The sequence below is a fragment of the Hemitrygon akajei genome, chromosome 32 (assembly GCF_048418815.1).
Source record: "Hemitrygon akajei chromosome 32, sHemAka1.3, whole genome shotgun sequence".
NCBI lineage: Eukaryota > Metazoa > Chordata > Chondrichthyes > Myliobatiformes > Dasyatidae > Hemitrygon > Hemitrygon akajei.
In genome coordinates, this window is record NC_133155.1 from 32,792,533 (window position 1) to 32,808,410 (window position 15,878).

A 15,878-nucleotide genomic window follows, 5' to 3' on the forward strand; every position below is an offset into this window, starting at 1 on the left:
CTAAAACAAATGGAATTTAACACAGAGGAGTGCAAGATGATACACCTTTGTAAGAGGAATCACAAACTTTTGCTCATGTTTGGCAGGTAGCTTGGAAGGCAATTATCACTCCGACATTAAATTACAGAGGAGTTGTACAGAACATCGGTGAGGCCAAGGCCACACTTGGAGTACTATGCATAATGAACAGAGATACTGGTACTGCAGGCAGTTCAGACAGATTCATTATGTAGTTCCTAGGATAAGAGGATTGTCCTGCCATGAGCAGCTAAAGAAATTGGATCTGAATTAGTCTCTTAGGAGTTTGGAACGATGTGGAGTGATTTTGTAAGAGCTTCTGGAGAAATGACAAGGTAGATGGCGAGATTTTTTTCTAGTGGGGAAGTCTCAACAAAGAAGGCATAGTTATAAAATTAGAGGCCGGTCATTTAAAACCAAGGTGCACAAATTCTTCTGAGAAAAGATGCTGAATCTATAAAATTCTCTATCCCAAAGGGTTGTGGATGATACTTCAGTGGGGATTGGAAGAGGTAGGTACATTTTTGAATGATTAGTTACTTGAGAAAATGAACTGAGGCCCGGGGCAGATTGAACGGTAGGGCAGGCTTGAGGGAAAGGTGACCTTCACCTACTCCTATTTCCTAGTGTCCTTGTATAGTTATCCACAGTCATTATTCCAGGTAACTGACAACAACCATGCATGCATAATTTATAAAATTCCCAACGTTACTGTCACTGATTCAGACGGCCTCCTCAGGATAAACGGTCTGCGGCTTGTTCCTTCCCCAAAGGAGTCATCTCTTCAATTGGCGTGAATTTCAAATAATTACAGCCTGGTCCTGTTACAATGTGCTCTGAAAATCTGACAACGTTACACTATGGTTGATAGAGTCAGAGTTTATACAGCATGGGAACGCACCACCCACCTTGTCCATGCCGATTTGAGCTAGTCACGTTTGCCCACATTTGGCCCACATCCCTCCATGTATCTGTCTAAAAGCTTTCAAATGTACCCACCTCCACCATAAGACAAAAGAGCAGAATTAGGCTCTACGAACCATTAAGTCGGCTCCGTCATTCAATCATGACACCATTTTCCTGCCTTTTCCCCGTAACCTCTGATGCCCTTACTAATGAAAAACATATTGACCTCTGCTTTAAATATACTCAATGCTTGGCCTCCACTGCTGTGAGTGGAAATGAATTCCACGGATTCACTATTTTCTGGCTAAGAAAATTCCTCTTCATCTCTTTTCTAAAGGGATCTCCTAGTATTCCGAGGCTGTGTCTTCTGGTCCTAGGCTCTCCCACTATAGGAAACATTCTCTTCAAGTCTTCTCTATCTAGGCTTTTCAACATTTGATAGGTCTCAATTCTTCTAAAGTTCAGTCAGTACTGACCCAGAGCCATCAAACGCTCCTCACAGATTAAGCCTTTTATTCCTAGGATTATTTGCATGAACCTCCTCTGGACCCTCTTCAATGCCAGGGCATCCTTTCTTAGATATGGGGCCCAAAACTGCTCACAATACTCCAAATGTGATCTGACCAACGTCTTACCAACTCCAATACCAATACTCCAACTGTGGTCTGACCAACACCTTACCAACTCCAATACCAATACTCCAGATGTGGTCTGACCAACACCTTACCAACTCGAATACCAATACTCCAAATGTGGTCTGAACAACGTCTTACCAACTCCAATACCAATACTCCAGATGTGGTCTGACCAACGATTTACCAACTCCAATACCAATACTCCAAATGTGATCTGACCAACGTCTTACCAACTCCAATACCAATACTCCAGATGTGGTCTGACCAACACCTTACCTTACCAACTCGAATACCAATACTCCAAATGTGGTCTGACCAACGTCTTACCAACTCCAAAACCAATACTCCAAATGTGGTCTGACCAACGATTCACCAACTCCAATACCAATACTCCAAATGTGATCTGACCAACGTCTTACCAACTCCAATGTCAATACTCCAACTGTGGTCTGACCAACTTCTTACCAACTCCAGAACCAATACTCCAAATGTGGTCTTACGAACTCCAAAACCAATACTCCAAATGTGGTCTGACCAACTTCTTACCAACTCCGAAACCAATACTCCAGATGTGGTCTGACCAACTTCTTACCAACTCCAATACCAATACTCCAAATGTGGTCTGACCAACTCCAATACCAATACTCCAGATGTGGTCCGACCAACATCCTCTGACAGCTTGTTCCACGTACTCCTCACCCTCCATGTGTCTCTAAGGTGCCATTTAAATCTTTCCCCTCTCATATTAAACCTATACCTTCTAATTTTAGATTTTCCTACTTGGGAAAATCAATAATAAATCCACTTCAGATCTGCCTATAATTTCATAAACCTTTGCAAGGTCACCTCAATATCCTACATGCTGGGAGAGAGAAGTCCGAGCCTATTCAGCCTCCATCCTGGCAACATCACCAGAACTGCACACTCCAGTGTGGTCTTACCAATTTCTTGTTTAGCTTCAACTCTGCACCCCAGCTCTTGAACTCAGTGCCCGGACTGATGATGGGAAGTGCATCAAGCACTTCTTCACCATCTCACCTACCTGAGTCCTCCCCTTCAGGGATCTATGTGCCTGTACCCCTAGTTCCCTCTGTTCCACGCTCTCTAGGGCAATGTGAAAGTCTGTACCTAGTACAGCTTCCCAGAATGCAACACCTTGCATTTGTTCTGGTTAAATTCTACCTGCCATTTCTTGGCTCGCTTTCCAGTTGATCTAGATCCTGTTGTAATCTTAGATAACCTTCTTCACTGCCCACTCTACCACCAATTTTGATTCCATCTGCAGACGTACTAGCCAGACCAACTACATTCCCATGCAACTTGATAACAGAGATGACACACAAGACTCCAGACTGGAAAAACAACCAACCATTTGCCTTTCATCAAGCCAGTTTGAATCCAATGAGTCGTAATGTTCCAAACCTGTGGGATCAGGTCAAAAGTCTGCTAAAGTCCTCATAAATAATATCTACCAGGTAAGGGGAGGGAAGTTCAAGGAGGATCTTAGAAGAAGGTTTTTTACTCAGAGAGTGGTTGGTGCGTGGAATGCACTGCCTGAGTCAGTGGTGGAGGCAGATACACTAGTGAAGTTTAAGAGACTACTAGACAGGTATATGGAGGAATTTAAGGTGGGGGGTTATATGGGAGGCAGGGTTTGAGGGTCGGCACAACACTGTGGACCGAAGGGCCTGTAATGAGCTGTACTATTCTGTTCTATGTTCTACCACACTGCAGCCCTTCATAAATAAAGACACAATATTAAAACTTCACTTACAACGAACAATGATACAAATTACTCTGCCGAGCCCCAGCAATTGCTTCTCTGGTTTCCCATAGAGTTCAGGGATGCACTTAATCAGTCCCTGAGACTTATCCACCTTAATGGTCTACCAGCACCTCGTATTTTGTAATGCAGATATGTTTTAAGGCATCACATCCTCTTTTCTGAATTCCCTAGCTTGCATGACAATATTAATTTAAGACATCACTCAACTCCTCTGGCACCATATACAGATAACCATACTGATCCTGCAGGGAACCTATTCTCTCCCATGTTATCCTTTTGCTCATAATATACACGTTAGAACTTTCATTTCCATTATCTGCCAAAGTATCTCATGTTGTCTTTTTGCCCTCCTGAATTCCCTCTTAAATGTACTCCTACATCCCTCATACTCAAGGGATTCACTCGATCCCAGCTGCCTAACATACGCCTCTTTTTTTTTGTCCTGCCCAGAACCACAGTATCCCTTGTCAACCAAGGTACCCACATTTCGGCAGCCTTCCTATTGACTCTTACAAGAACACACACAAGAAAATCTGCTGGTGCTGGATATCTAAAGCAACACGCAACACACACACACAATGCTGGAGGAACTCAGCAGGCCAGGCAATATCTATGGAAATAAGTTTCGGGGTGAGACCCTTCATCAGGACTGGTGCTCCTTCCCCCTTCCCTTTCTTCCATGGCCTTCTGTCCTCTTCTTTCAGATTCCCACTTCATCAGCCAATTATATTTTTCACTGATCAACTTCCCAGCTCTTTACTTCACCCCCTCAACCTTTCCCAGTTTCACCTGTCACCTGCCACATTGTGGTTCTTCCTCTCCTCTCCCCCAACCTTCTTACTCTGACTTCTCCTCTTCCTTTCCACTCTTGATGTAGGGCCTCAGCCTGAAATGTTGACTGTTTACACTTATCCATGGATGCAACATGGCCTGCTGAGTTCCCCCAGCATTTTGTGTGCGTTGCTCTTACAACAGGTTGGCTCTGAATTCTCCCCATCTCACATTCAAAAGTCTTGCCCTTGCTAGACCTCCCTTTATCTGCAAACAGCCTCCCCTGATCAAAAGAGTAAAGAAAGATAAAGATTAGCTTTATTTGTCACGTAGATTGAAACATACAGTGACAAATATACATACATACACATACGTCGCTTGTGTCAAATCAAATCAACTGGGCAGCCCACACTTCCAGTGCTAACATAGCATGCCTACAACTCACTAACACTAATCTATATGCCTTTGGACTGTGGGAGGAAACCAGAGCACCCGGAGGAAACCCACGCAGTCACGGGGAGAACGTACAAACTCCTTACAGACAGTGGCAAAACTGAACAATGATCTTACACTTGGTGTCTGTAAAGTGATTGTGCTATCTACTATATTATTGTGCCAGCCACTTGCAAGCTACGTCAAAAATAGCCTTGTCCCAGTTCAGGGTTTTAACTCATGAACCAGTTATATATTTTTCAATAACTATTTTCATAAGATGAGAGAGTGAGCAATTTCAAGTTCCTTGTCGTCAATACTTCTAACCTGGCCCCAACATACCGATGCTGCTACAAAGAAGGCCAGACAGCGGCTATATTTCATTAGAAGTTTGAATAGATTTGGTATGTCTACAGAGAGCATTCTGACAGGCTGTATCACCATCTGGTGTGGTGGGGGGGTGCAGGGGGCTACTGTACAGGATCAATATAAGCTGCAGAGTTGTAAAATTAGTCATCTCCATCATGGGCACTAGCCTCCGTAGTATCTAAGACATCTTCGGGGAATGATACCTCAAAAAAGGCAGCATCCATCATTAAGGACCCTATCACCATCCAGAGCGTGCCCTCTTCTCATTGCTACCATCAGAAATGGGGTACAGAAGCCTGAAGGCACACCCTCACTAATTCAGTAACAGCTTCTTCCCCTCTGCCATCAGATTTCTGAATGGACACTGAACCCATGAACACTACCTCAATACTTTTTATTTCTACTTTTAATTCAAATTTTTCACTACTGTACTTATTTAATTTAACATATATGTTAAATTAAAACATTTGACATATTCCAAAGCAAACATAATTACTGCACAGGACTGCCAAATACAGTAATGCAAACAAATGCATTTGCTATGCCAACACAATTACACAGTAAAATTTATAAATAATTTATGACCTCTTATACACAAAAATGCTGGAAGAAATCAGCAAGTCAGGTGGCATCAATGGAGAGGAATAAAATGTCAACAATTCTGGACTGGACCCTTAATCAGGACTGGAACAGAATGGGCAAAAGCCAGAATAACTCGGAGGTGGGGGAGGAGAGGAGGAAGAAAAACAAGCCAGCAGGTGATAGATGGTATGTGGGTGGTGGATGAGGCAGAAGGGATAAAGAAAGAAGCTGGAGGGGATAAATGGAAAAGGGAAGGGGCTGAAGAAGGAATTAGATTCCTTGAAGATGCCTCAAAAAGGCAGTGTTCATCATTAAGGACCTCCATCAGTCAGGACATGCCCTTGTTCTCATCAGGCAGGAGGTACAGAAGCCTGAAGGCACACATTTAGCAATTCAAGAATAGCTTATTCTGCCATCTGGTTTGTGAATCGATATGGAACTACCTCACTACTTTTTTCATTTCCATTTTTGAATGACTTATTTAACTTTTTAATGTAATTCCACCTTCTTCTCTATCATTATGTATTGCTTTGTACTGCTACCGCAAAGCCAACAAATTTCATGACGTATGCCGGTGATATTAAACCTGATTTGGAAACAGGAGAGGACAGTGGACCATGCAAGAAAGGAGAGGAGGAGAGGCACTAGAGGGAGGTGATGAGCAAGTGAAGAGTAACTCAGAATGGGGAATGGAAAAAAGGGTAGAAATTTTCAGAAGTTAGAGAAATTGGTGTTCACACCACCATGTTGAGGGCTATCCAGAGGAAATATGAAGTGTTGCTCCTCCAACCTGAGCGACGAGGCCAAAACTTGTCCTGCACACTACTCATGCAAATCGAATCATGACACAATGCATTAAGGTAGAACACGATAAAACAATAACAATGCAGAATAGAGAAAGTGCACGCAGGTAGACAGCAAAGTGCAAGATCCCAATTAGGTACGTTGCAATATCATAAGGCCATGTTATTGCATAAGAGGTCTGTCCGGGGCCTGATAACTAACAGAAATTAACCATAAACTTGGGGATATGTGCTTTCAGGCGTTTGTGCCTTCTGCCCGACGGGAAAAGGGCGAAGACAGAATGTTGGGCGGGGACTTTAATAATGCTCATTCACTGAGGCACTGTACAGAGTAGACGAAGTCCCGGGGGGTGATTTTCGTAATACGTTGAGCGGTACACACAACTCCGCAGTTTCTGGTGTGTATAACGTTGATAAGTGACGCCTATTTTTTTCCCGCGGCACAATTACACAAATGCAAATGCTGGAAATCCGAAATAAAAGCAGGAAATGGTACAGGTCCGACAGCATCAATAAATAGGTGAAGTTTTTGGACTGATGGAAGTGTGCACTCTTCCGGTGAGTGTCTGCAGCACTCTCTCCTTTAGCAGGAGCAGTTAACCCGGCGTTTCGTGCTTCCAGCTCCCTGTCTGGGATGAGGGGCACGGCGGTTCCGCCCACCTGCTCACATCCTATGAGCTGACACGGAGCCGAGCCCAGTCCCACAGGACTAGCGCTCTAGAAGTTTCTCCATCTTCGGATACGGGCGGCGGTCGATGGAAGCCCGAGAGCGGCCTACCTTGTAGGAGATATCGAGCGTCGGCCACTTGTCTTCCCGGTCCATGGTCCCCGATCTGCGAGCCCGCCCCTTGCCAGCTTGGCTTCGCCAATCGGAATCCGGCAGGGCGGAGAAGGGAAATGATTGATGGGTTCATGGAACCAATGGGGTGCAGATCCGCTGATCACGGAGCTGGGGAAATAAAAATGCTGGAGAAACTGAGGTCGGGCGGTATTTATGGAGAATCAGAATCAGTTTTACCATCACGTCGTGAAATTTGGTGGTGTGCGACAGCACTACATTGCAATACACAATTTTTTAAAAAACTGTGAAATACAGTAAATATGTATATGCATTTAAAAAAGTTAGGACAAAAAGGAGAGAAAGTATTGAGGCATTGAAAGTATTGAAGTAATGTCCATTTAGGAATCGCATGGCAGAGGGGAAGAAGTTGAGTGTGTGCCTTCAGTCTCCTTCCGGATGCTAGCAGTGAGAACAGGGCAAGTCCTGGGTGATGGGGGCCACCTTTTTGAGGTATCGCTCCTTGAAAATATGCTGGATGCTGGTGAGGCTAGTGTCCATGGTGGAGCTGACAACTTCCTCCAGCTTATTTCAATCCTCTGCAGTGTTTCGTGCCCCACCCCGAAACCAGAAGCTGATGCATCAAATAAACCGCCAACGTTTCGGGCCGAACCCCTTCATCAGGACTGGAAAGGAAGGGGGAGAAAGCTACAAAAAGATGGCGGGGCAAGGAGAAGCAGTACGAGCTGGGAAGCTGATAGGTGCGAGTCTGGGTGAGCACATGGTTGAAATGTTGGAGAGCAAATGAGACCACAGAGGGGGAACTGTGAGAGAGGGTCTCACTGTACTCCCGTTGAAGAGATGATGTCCTGGGTTGGGGCTCAGGGACCAGAGTTGGTGGTGTCCTTCACTATCCATACCCTCCTCCATCTCTCCACACTGGCAAGGTCCATACCCCAACCCATATTCCCAACCACAGGGAATCTGCACCCGGACCACCAATCCCACCTGCAGAGGTCCTGAATTCCAACCCAACCAGGCCCCAAACCCCTGTCCACAGCAGCTTCAGGTCCTACCTCTCCCCGAACTGACTGGACATTGGCACCATCACCACCCTCAACCTGGTCTGCTCCACCGCCCCTCCCTCAGTCAGAGCCCAGATCTCCACAGCACTGGCCCTGTATGGAAGGTCAACTTCACACCACTGATCCTCTCTGACCATATTCTCAGAGCCAGACCCTGGCAACCACAAGCCACTGGGCCCAAGTGCCCACTCTCAGCTCCGGGACTAATATGTGGCCCCACTTGGCAACAATGCCCTTGGGCTCTCCTCCAAATGCTACGCCCAGCACCGTGTGTGGGATCACAGCATCATTTGGCTTTGTCTGCTCAGCACTGCACCATCCTCAGCAGTGAGCAACACTCCCAACCCCCATATAGACAAGTCACACATAGTGCCAGGCCTGTATCACAGCTGGAATACCTCTTACCCAGCACCCTGGCCCCGAACCCCCTTCTCCCCAGCACTAGGCTCAGACCTTCCTCCTCACGAGCTGCAGAGGGTTGCTGGCTCTATCATGGGTGCTAGCCTCCCCAGAATCGAGGACATCTTCAAAAGGCAATGCCTCAAAAAGGCAGCATCCATCTTTAAAGACCCCCACATGCCCTCTTCGCATTGCTACCATCAGAGACACACAATCAAATGTACACTCAGTGGTCACTTTATTAGATATAGGAGGTACCTAATAAAGTAGCTTCGGAATGTATGTCAGTGGTAATAATCCTGTTTCTGATTTGTGGGTGTCTTTCCCAGAACACTGCTCTTGGATACCCTGCTGTCTACGTACTGGCCTTGGAGCCTTTACCCCGGGCTGTGGTTCTGCCTTCTCTAGCCTCAATGCCAATACCAGCATCAGACCTGGGTCCTTCCATCCCTAGCCTCAGGTAGAAGACCCAGAACAGCCCCGTTTGCTGGGTGCACACTTCCATCACAATATCTACCACCAAAGTTGAAATCCTCTCAGCACTGAGCCGTAAGACATAGTTTCAGAATTAGGCTAATCAGCCCATTGAGTCTGCTCCACCATTCGATCATGGCTAATTTATTATCCCAAAATGACTCCAAGTACAGTTTGACCAATGTTTTATAAAGCCTCAGCATTACACCTTTGCTTTCTAGTCCTCTCAAAAAGAATGCTAACATTGCATTTGCCTTCCTTACTACAGACTCAACCTGCAAGTTAACCTTTAGGGAACCCAGCACGTGGATTCCCAATTCCCTTTGCACCTTTGATTTCTGAATTTGCTCCCCATTTAGAAAATAGTCTACTACTCCTTCTACCAAACTGCAGGGCACACGTTTCCCTACTTACTTACTACTTGCTGCTGTTTTGGGCAGCAATGAAGGTCCTCCACTCCTTAGCAGTGTTCCGGGCTTCCATCGTCACGTCAGTACCTTCCTCTTGGCTTTTACGAGTGTCAGCCATGCAAATCCTGAGTGGAGACTCAGGAATACCATTGGACACTGATGTAGAAGGATTCTTCATTACCGCTTCTGTAACAGTTTTGTTTGACCGGTCATGGTTGTTAGCCCTGAGCTGAACACTCAAACCCGGAAGACTGGTGCAACCCACACCCCCCTCAGTCTGGCTCTACCTTTTGACCTGTTTGACATGAGAGAAACTACCGAGAGCCAAAGCACTTCAGCCAGCACAGCTCTCCGGGTCAATGAGCAACGCAAGCCTCCAAACGACAGCAAGGTTGTGGTCCTTTTGGAGGATGGTTCCATCTGCCACTTCTTTACCCATTCTCATAATCTGTCTCTGTCCTTCTACAGACTCTCTGCTTCTGCAACATTACCTGCCCCTCCACCTATTTTTGCATCGCCCTGACCATCACCCCACAAACAGATTCAAGGGCAGGCCCAGAGACCCCACACGACTCTGCAAGCGCCTATAGTAGCACTCTTATCCGGCCCGGAACAACCCAGCATCCGATCTAGCACTGGTCTAAAACACCCACGTTGCTCGTTGCACACTCTCAATAAATGAAGTTTTCCCTCAGGCTCCCTTTAGGTATTTCACCTTTAACCCTTAACCCATGACCCCTAGATATAGTTTCACTCAACCTTAGTGGAAAAAGCTTGCTTGCATTTACCCTTTCAATACCCCTCATAATTTTTTATACCTCAATCAAATCTCTCCTTATTCTCCAATGCTCCAGGGATTAAAGTACTGACTTATTCAACCTTCCCTATAACTCAGGTACTCAGATCCCAGCGACATCTTGTAAATGTTCTTTGCACTCTTTTAATCTTATTAATATCTTTCCTGTGGGTAGGTGGTCAGAACTACACACAATACTACAAATTAGGCCTCACCAATGTCTTATAAAACTTCAACATAACATCCCAACTCGTGTACTCAGGATTTGATTTATGAAGGCCAATGTGTCAAAAGCTCTTTTCACCACTCTGTCTACCTGGGACGCCACTTTCAAGGATGTACAGATGTGTATTCTCAGTGCCCAATCTCATTATTTATGACAGCACTGGCAGCAGGAATACTGGTGTGTATTTAACTATATGTCATATTTGTACTTTATGGCAAGTTGTATATCTACAGAATACATTTTTATCTGTTAATATTATTTTATACACTGTATGTATATATATCTGTAGTGTTTTGCACCTTGGTCCCTGAGGAACATTGTTTCATTTAGCTGTGTACATATGTACGGTTGAATCACAATAAACTTCAGCTTCAACCTCGTCCCGGCTTCTGTTGCTGTAATCCGGAGCAAAAAAAACACCAAGTGCTGGAGAACCCGGCAGGCAGCATCTATGAGGCGAAGGGGTTTTCAATATTTCAGGTCGAGTCTGGTACTCCTGCTCAGTATTGCAGAAAACAGTATCAATGGTCCTTGATCTATTGTGACATTTTTGTTTGCTTTTAACCTGTTCCCCCTTAAATGGCCTCCTATATAATGTTCCCTCTAATTAGATGTCTGCTGAAAATGAACAAGCTTTCTTGGGACTATACAATTTTACCACAGACTTTCCTAACCTTGCCTTAAATATTTAATTGGTCAAGCCTTTTAACTAATCTATTACTTCAAGATTTATTCATTAACTAGTTAATCTTGTCTTAAATTATTAACTTAATGATAGTGGTGTTGTTTCTCACTTGATTAATCTACTATTTTAATTTAGAAACAAAAAAATGTTATGTTGCATTTTCCTGCTGATTATTCTAATCACAGGTAAGTCACTTCACACTGAACTGAGTTTCACTTCCTTTTGGCATCAAGTCCACATGGCTGAGTACTGTGTGTCTGTCTGCTATTTGTGTCACCAAACAGCTTAGGGGCTCCAGTATCCAGTCTCTCATTGCAGACATGCTAGGGCTCTGCTAATTACTTGCACTCGTTAGAGACTGGGGGACCATCTCCAGTTCTTTTCCTTTTCCTGGTATTCTATATTATCTTCCTGAAGAAAATGTATGGGTATTAGAAAAGTAATATTATAAAGCCTCTGAAATTACACTCAGTGGCCACTTCATCAACAAGACATTTTCACCCACATAACTGCTGCTCACTAGATTTTTTTTGCTTCTCTATTAATTCTAGAGACTGTAGTCCATGAAAATCCCAAGTAGATCAAGAGTTTCTGAATTACTCAAACTACCCCATCTGGCACCAACAATCATTCCACGGTGAAAACACATCTCTTCCTTGTTCTGATGTTTGATCTGAACAACAACTGAACCTCTTAACTGTGTCTGCATGCTTTTATGCATTGAGTTGCTGCCACAAGATTGTCTGATTAGATATTTGCATTAATGAGTAGGTGTATAGGTGTATCTAATAAAGTGGCTGCTGAGTGTATTTTCCCATCTGATAATAGAACTCCTGATTCAAGCAACTCCATTTCATTTCTAAGCCTATATTTTCCATTTCATGAACAAACACGATATTGTGAGGATTTAATACCTTTTGGCATTATACTTCTCAGATGAAAGATTTACAAAATAGTTTTTATAAATCATATTTCAGTTAACTAAAAACTGTTTCTACCCTTTGATTGTGTGGTGTATTTAGTATTTCAGTAATAGTTGAGTAATATTGTAAATATTAATTAAACATTGTTTGTTCTTTTAAATAATTCATTACAGGTTATATGAATGGCATATGTCATTACACCACCGTGTCATATGCACGCACCTCACTAAAAATAAGAACGAAGCTTATACGCATTCTTTCAGGCTCTCTTGTTTTTCTTTCTATCAGTTTTATGTTTTGGAGTCACGAAATGTAACAGTGGTGACAAGGAAGTTTTAAACAAACCCAAGCTGACTACCTGTTGAAGCACAGCGAGACCTTTAAAAAGAAAGTTGCATGTGTTTTTTTCTTCTTAAAAGGAGAAGACAATTGAGTTGAAAAGAAAAGCAGAAAGTGGATGAATTTGCAGGTTCATAAACAGTGAGGACCGGGTGATAGCAATCATAAATTCTAAAAAGAGCAGAAATGGCTGGCTACAGCAAAAAGATACGTCTGTTCAATCGTACAAGAAGTAGCTGGAACATGTATACTAAGCAAATTGAGCAGAATATTGAAGCAAATTAAATAAGCAATGAGAGGCAAGTGTCAGTTTTACTGAGGGCATCAAGTTGAAGAGCATGCATTTTGCTTAAAAATTTGAGTGCTGCAACCAAACCAGCTGAAATGAGTTTTGTGCATTATGAAAGTAATGCAGGAACATTTAGAAGCAAAATCACCGTTGATTGCAGAATGCTTTACGTTTCATAAGCAAAATGATAAAAAGAAGGGGAGTCCATTTCAGCTGATGTAGCTGAAGTGAAGAGATTGAGCATTGTCAGCTCGGTATTGGGCTTAGTGATGCATTGAAAAATCATTTAGATTGTGGAACCTTACAAGAAAGCATTCAAAAATGGCTCCTAACTGAAGCACAAGTCACTTTTAAAAGAGCCGTTGAAACTTCTGTATCAATGAAAGCAGCAGACAGACGTAATTGAGCTGCAGTCAGGAATGAAAATAAACATGAACAAAATTGCAATGTCTAAACAGAAACTGGCCTGGTCGAACAAATTTTGTTACCTTTGTGGCAGGGGCCTACATACAACATACCAATGCAGTTTTAAAGGTGAAATCTGCAGAAAATACAACAAAGTAGGACACATAACAAAGAGGGTGTTGGACAGACAAAAATAAATGGACTGCGCCAGGAAGAGAAAAATATAAAACATCAAGTTACAGTTTCAAAAAGAGCACTAATCTGCATGCTGTTGATGAAAATCTGATAATGATGAGAGTGTCACAGTACTGAGCAGCCTTCAGATTTACCATGTGAAAATTAACAAGAGACAAGCAATATGGCTTACTCCAGAAGGGAACGGCAAATGAAGTAAAATAGGGTTGGACACTGGCTTGGTTGTTTCAATCCTTCCACAAAATGAGTCTGAATGGCATTTCAAAGATACAGAACTGAAGCCTGTAGATATTCATCTAAGAACTTTTAATCAGAACTCCTGTGGGAATGACATTCATAACAGTGAAATATAACAACCAACAAGCTGCATTGGGTCAAAACAGGAGGGTCAACATTGTGGGGCTGTGATTGGCTGAGTCAACTACAACTTGATTGGAAATCCATCCACCAATTGCATGTCACAGCCCCTGCAATAGAGTCGACTGGAAGTGAATTAAGAAAGGCACTGGATGATGCCACAGTAGTGTTCAAGGACAGTGTTGGAAAACTCAAACATATCAAGGGTACAATAGTTTAAATGAAAATGCCACACCCAAGTTTTACAAAGCCCATGCAGTTCCTTATACCATCCGTGACAAAGTAGCCAGTGAGCTAAATCGCATGGAGGTTAAAGGAATTTTTTCCAACATTGAGTGGAGCCCATGGGCAATGCCATTGGTTCCAACAGCCAAGAAGAGTGTGTATGTCCTCTTTGTAGTGATTTTAAGGTCACTATCAATCCAGTACCGGAAGTCGATCAATTCCTTCTGCCCAGGATTGAGGATATCTTTGGAAATCTTTTTGAAGGAAAACATTTCAGTAAAGTGGACTTAGCTGAGGCACACAGATGGAGATGGAAGAAGAGTCCAAAGTGTTTCTCACCATTAGCCCTCACAAAGGGCTTTATCCCTAAAATAATATTTTTGGAGTAGCACCTGCAGCTGCACTCTGGCAGAAAGTGATGGACCAGGTGCTGCCCAGGCACTCAGTGTTATCTGGATGCCGTCGTTGTTTTTCTGTGCCTATGTGCTTGTGATCCTGTAATGCCACAGGAATGTAGCAGTTAGCACAACTCTTTATAGCTTGGGTGCTGGAGTTCAGAGTTCAATTCTGGTGTTACCTGTAAGGAGTCTATACGTTCACCCTGCGACAGTGTGGGTTTACTCCACAGGCTCCGGTTTCCTCCCACAATCCAAAGACATACAGGTTAGTAGGTTAATCGGTCCTGTGTTGAATAGGTGGGTTGCTGGGTGGTGTGGCTCGTTGGGGAGGAAGGATCTATTCCATGCTGTATGTCCAAATAAAATAAAAATAAAAGGATTTCATTGTACCTGTACCCCACAGTACTTATGCACATGACAGTAAACTCAAGTTAGTTATTGATCTTTCATCATTGTTGGGTGCCAGTCTTGGTGCCCCACCAATGGAACTGTGGGACTACCTTTCCCTGAAATACTGCAGGGGTTGAAGAAGGAACTTCATTTTCACCCACTCAAGTGTAATTCGAGACAGGCAATAAATACCAGCTTTGCCAACTTTGTGTAAATAATTGAAATTTTGTACTTCAGGTACAAAAGGTACCTCAAATTTTGGTACAAAAGGTACCTGAAATTTTGTACAAAAGGTACCTGAAATTTTGTACTTCAGGTACTTCAGGAGTTCCATGGTGGAACTCCTAGCATATGTTTTTCATCAAACTGGTCATTTCTTGGTTTGATTGTAGTGTTAGGCTGAGTGAAATGCCAGGCCATAAGGTTTACAGATAGTGGTACAATGTAATTCATACACTGCTGACTGGTGACAGTACCTAACAACAGTTCTGAGCTGCTCCAAATGAAGCTGTTAAAATTAGCTGTATCTGAGAGTTGGTGAAGATGAAGTATATAGGTTTACGTACACAACGCTGGAAGAACTCAGCAGGTCAGGCAGCATCCGTGAGAAAAGAGTAGCCAACGTTTCGGGCCGAGACCCTTCATCAGGAATTATATAGGAAGTATATAGGTTTATTCTCTCACCACCTGTCTCAACCGCAGTCAAGTACTAAGCAAAGTCCTTCAGGTCTTGGCCAGCTCAATCAGCAACGGGGCTGTAAAACGACTAATAGTGGTTTCCAGAATACATTCTGTATTTGTCCTATCCTTAGTGCGATGTCAAAATGGAGAAGCGCTGTTAGAGGATGGTTGGATGGTAGATCTCCGATAATCCAGTATGCTCAGAATTTTGGTGATGCTGGACTACTGGCAGATTTTCCAGACCATTGGATATTACTCCTGCAAAATAGGTGTTTCACAGTTGTGCAATAAATTTCCCAATGGACCAAGTGAATTTATTGGGAGTGTGAGTCAAAGGTCCCCTTAGAGTTGAAAGAAGAAGAAGGGCCTGTAGTGAGTTTAAAGGGTTTGTGGGAAATAAGACCAGCTAAGCCAGCTGCTAAACCATTTGGACTTCCAAACAAGAGTGGTGGATGATCAGAGTTTTATTAGGAGTTAGTTTTTTCTTTGTAGATGCTTAACCCAGTATGATCAGATGCCAT

At 43.4% G+C, this 15,878-nt stretch overlaps 1 protein-coding gene across 1 annotated transcript in view; it reads right to left on the minus strand.

Moving 5' to 3' along the window:
* The window catches only part of nipal3 (NIPA like domain containing 3), a 59,905-nt gene extending 52,743 nt beyond the window's left edge, over positions 1 to 7,162 (minus strand). The window contains exon 1 of the mRNA XM_073034525.1: positions 7,081 to 7,162. Coding sequence (XP_072890626.1) covers positions 7,081 to 7,125 — 45 coding nt within the window. The 5' untranslated portion in view covers positions 7,126 to 7,162. The remainder of the gene's footprint in view (positions 1 to 7,080) is intronic.
* Positions 7,163 to 15,878: the final 8,716 nt, after the last annotated feature.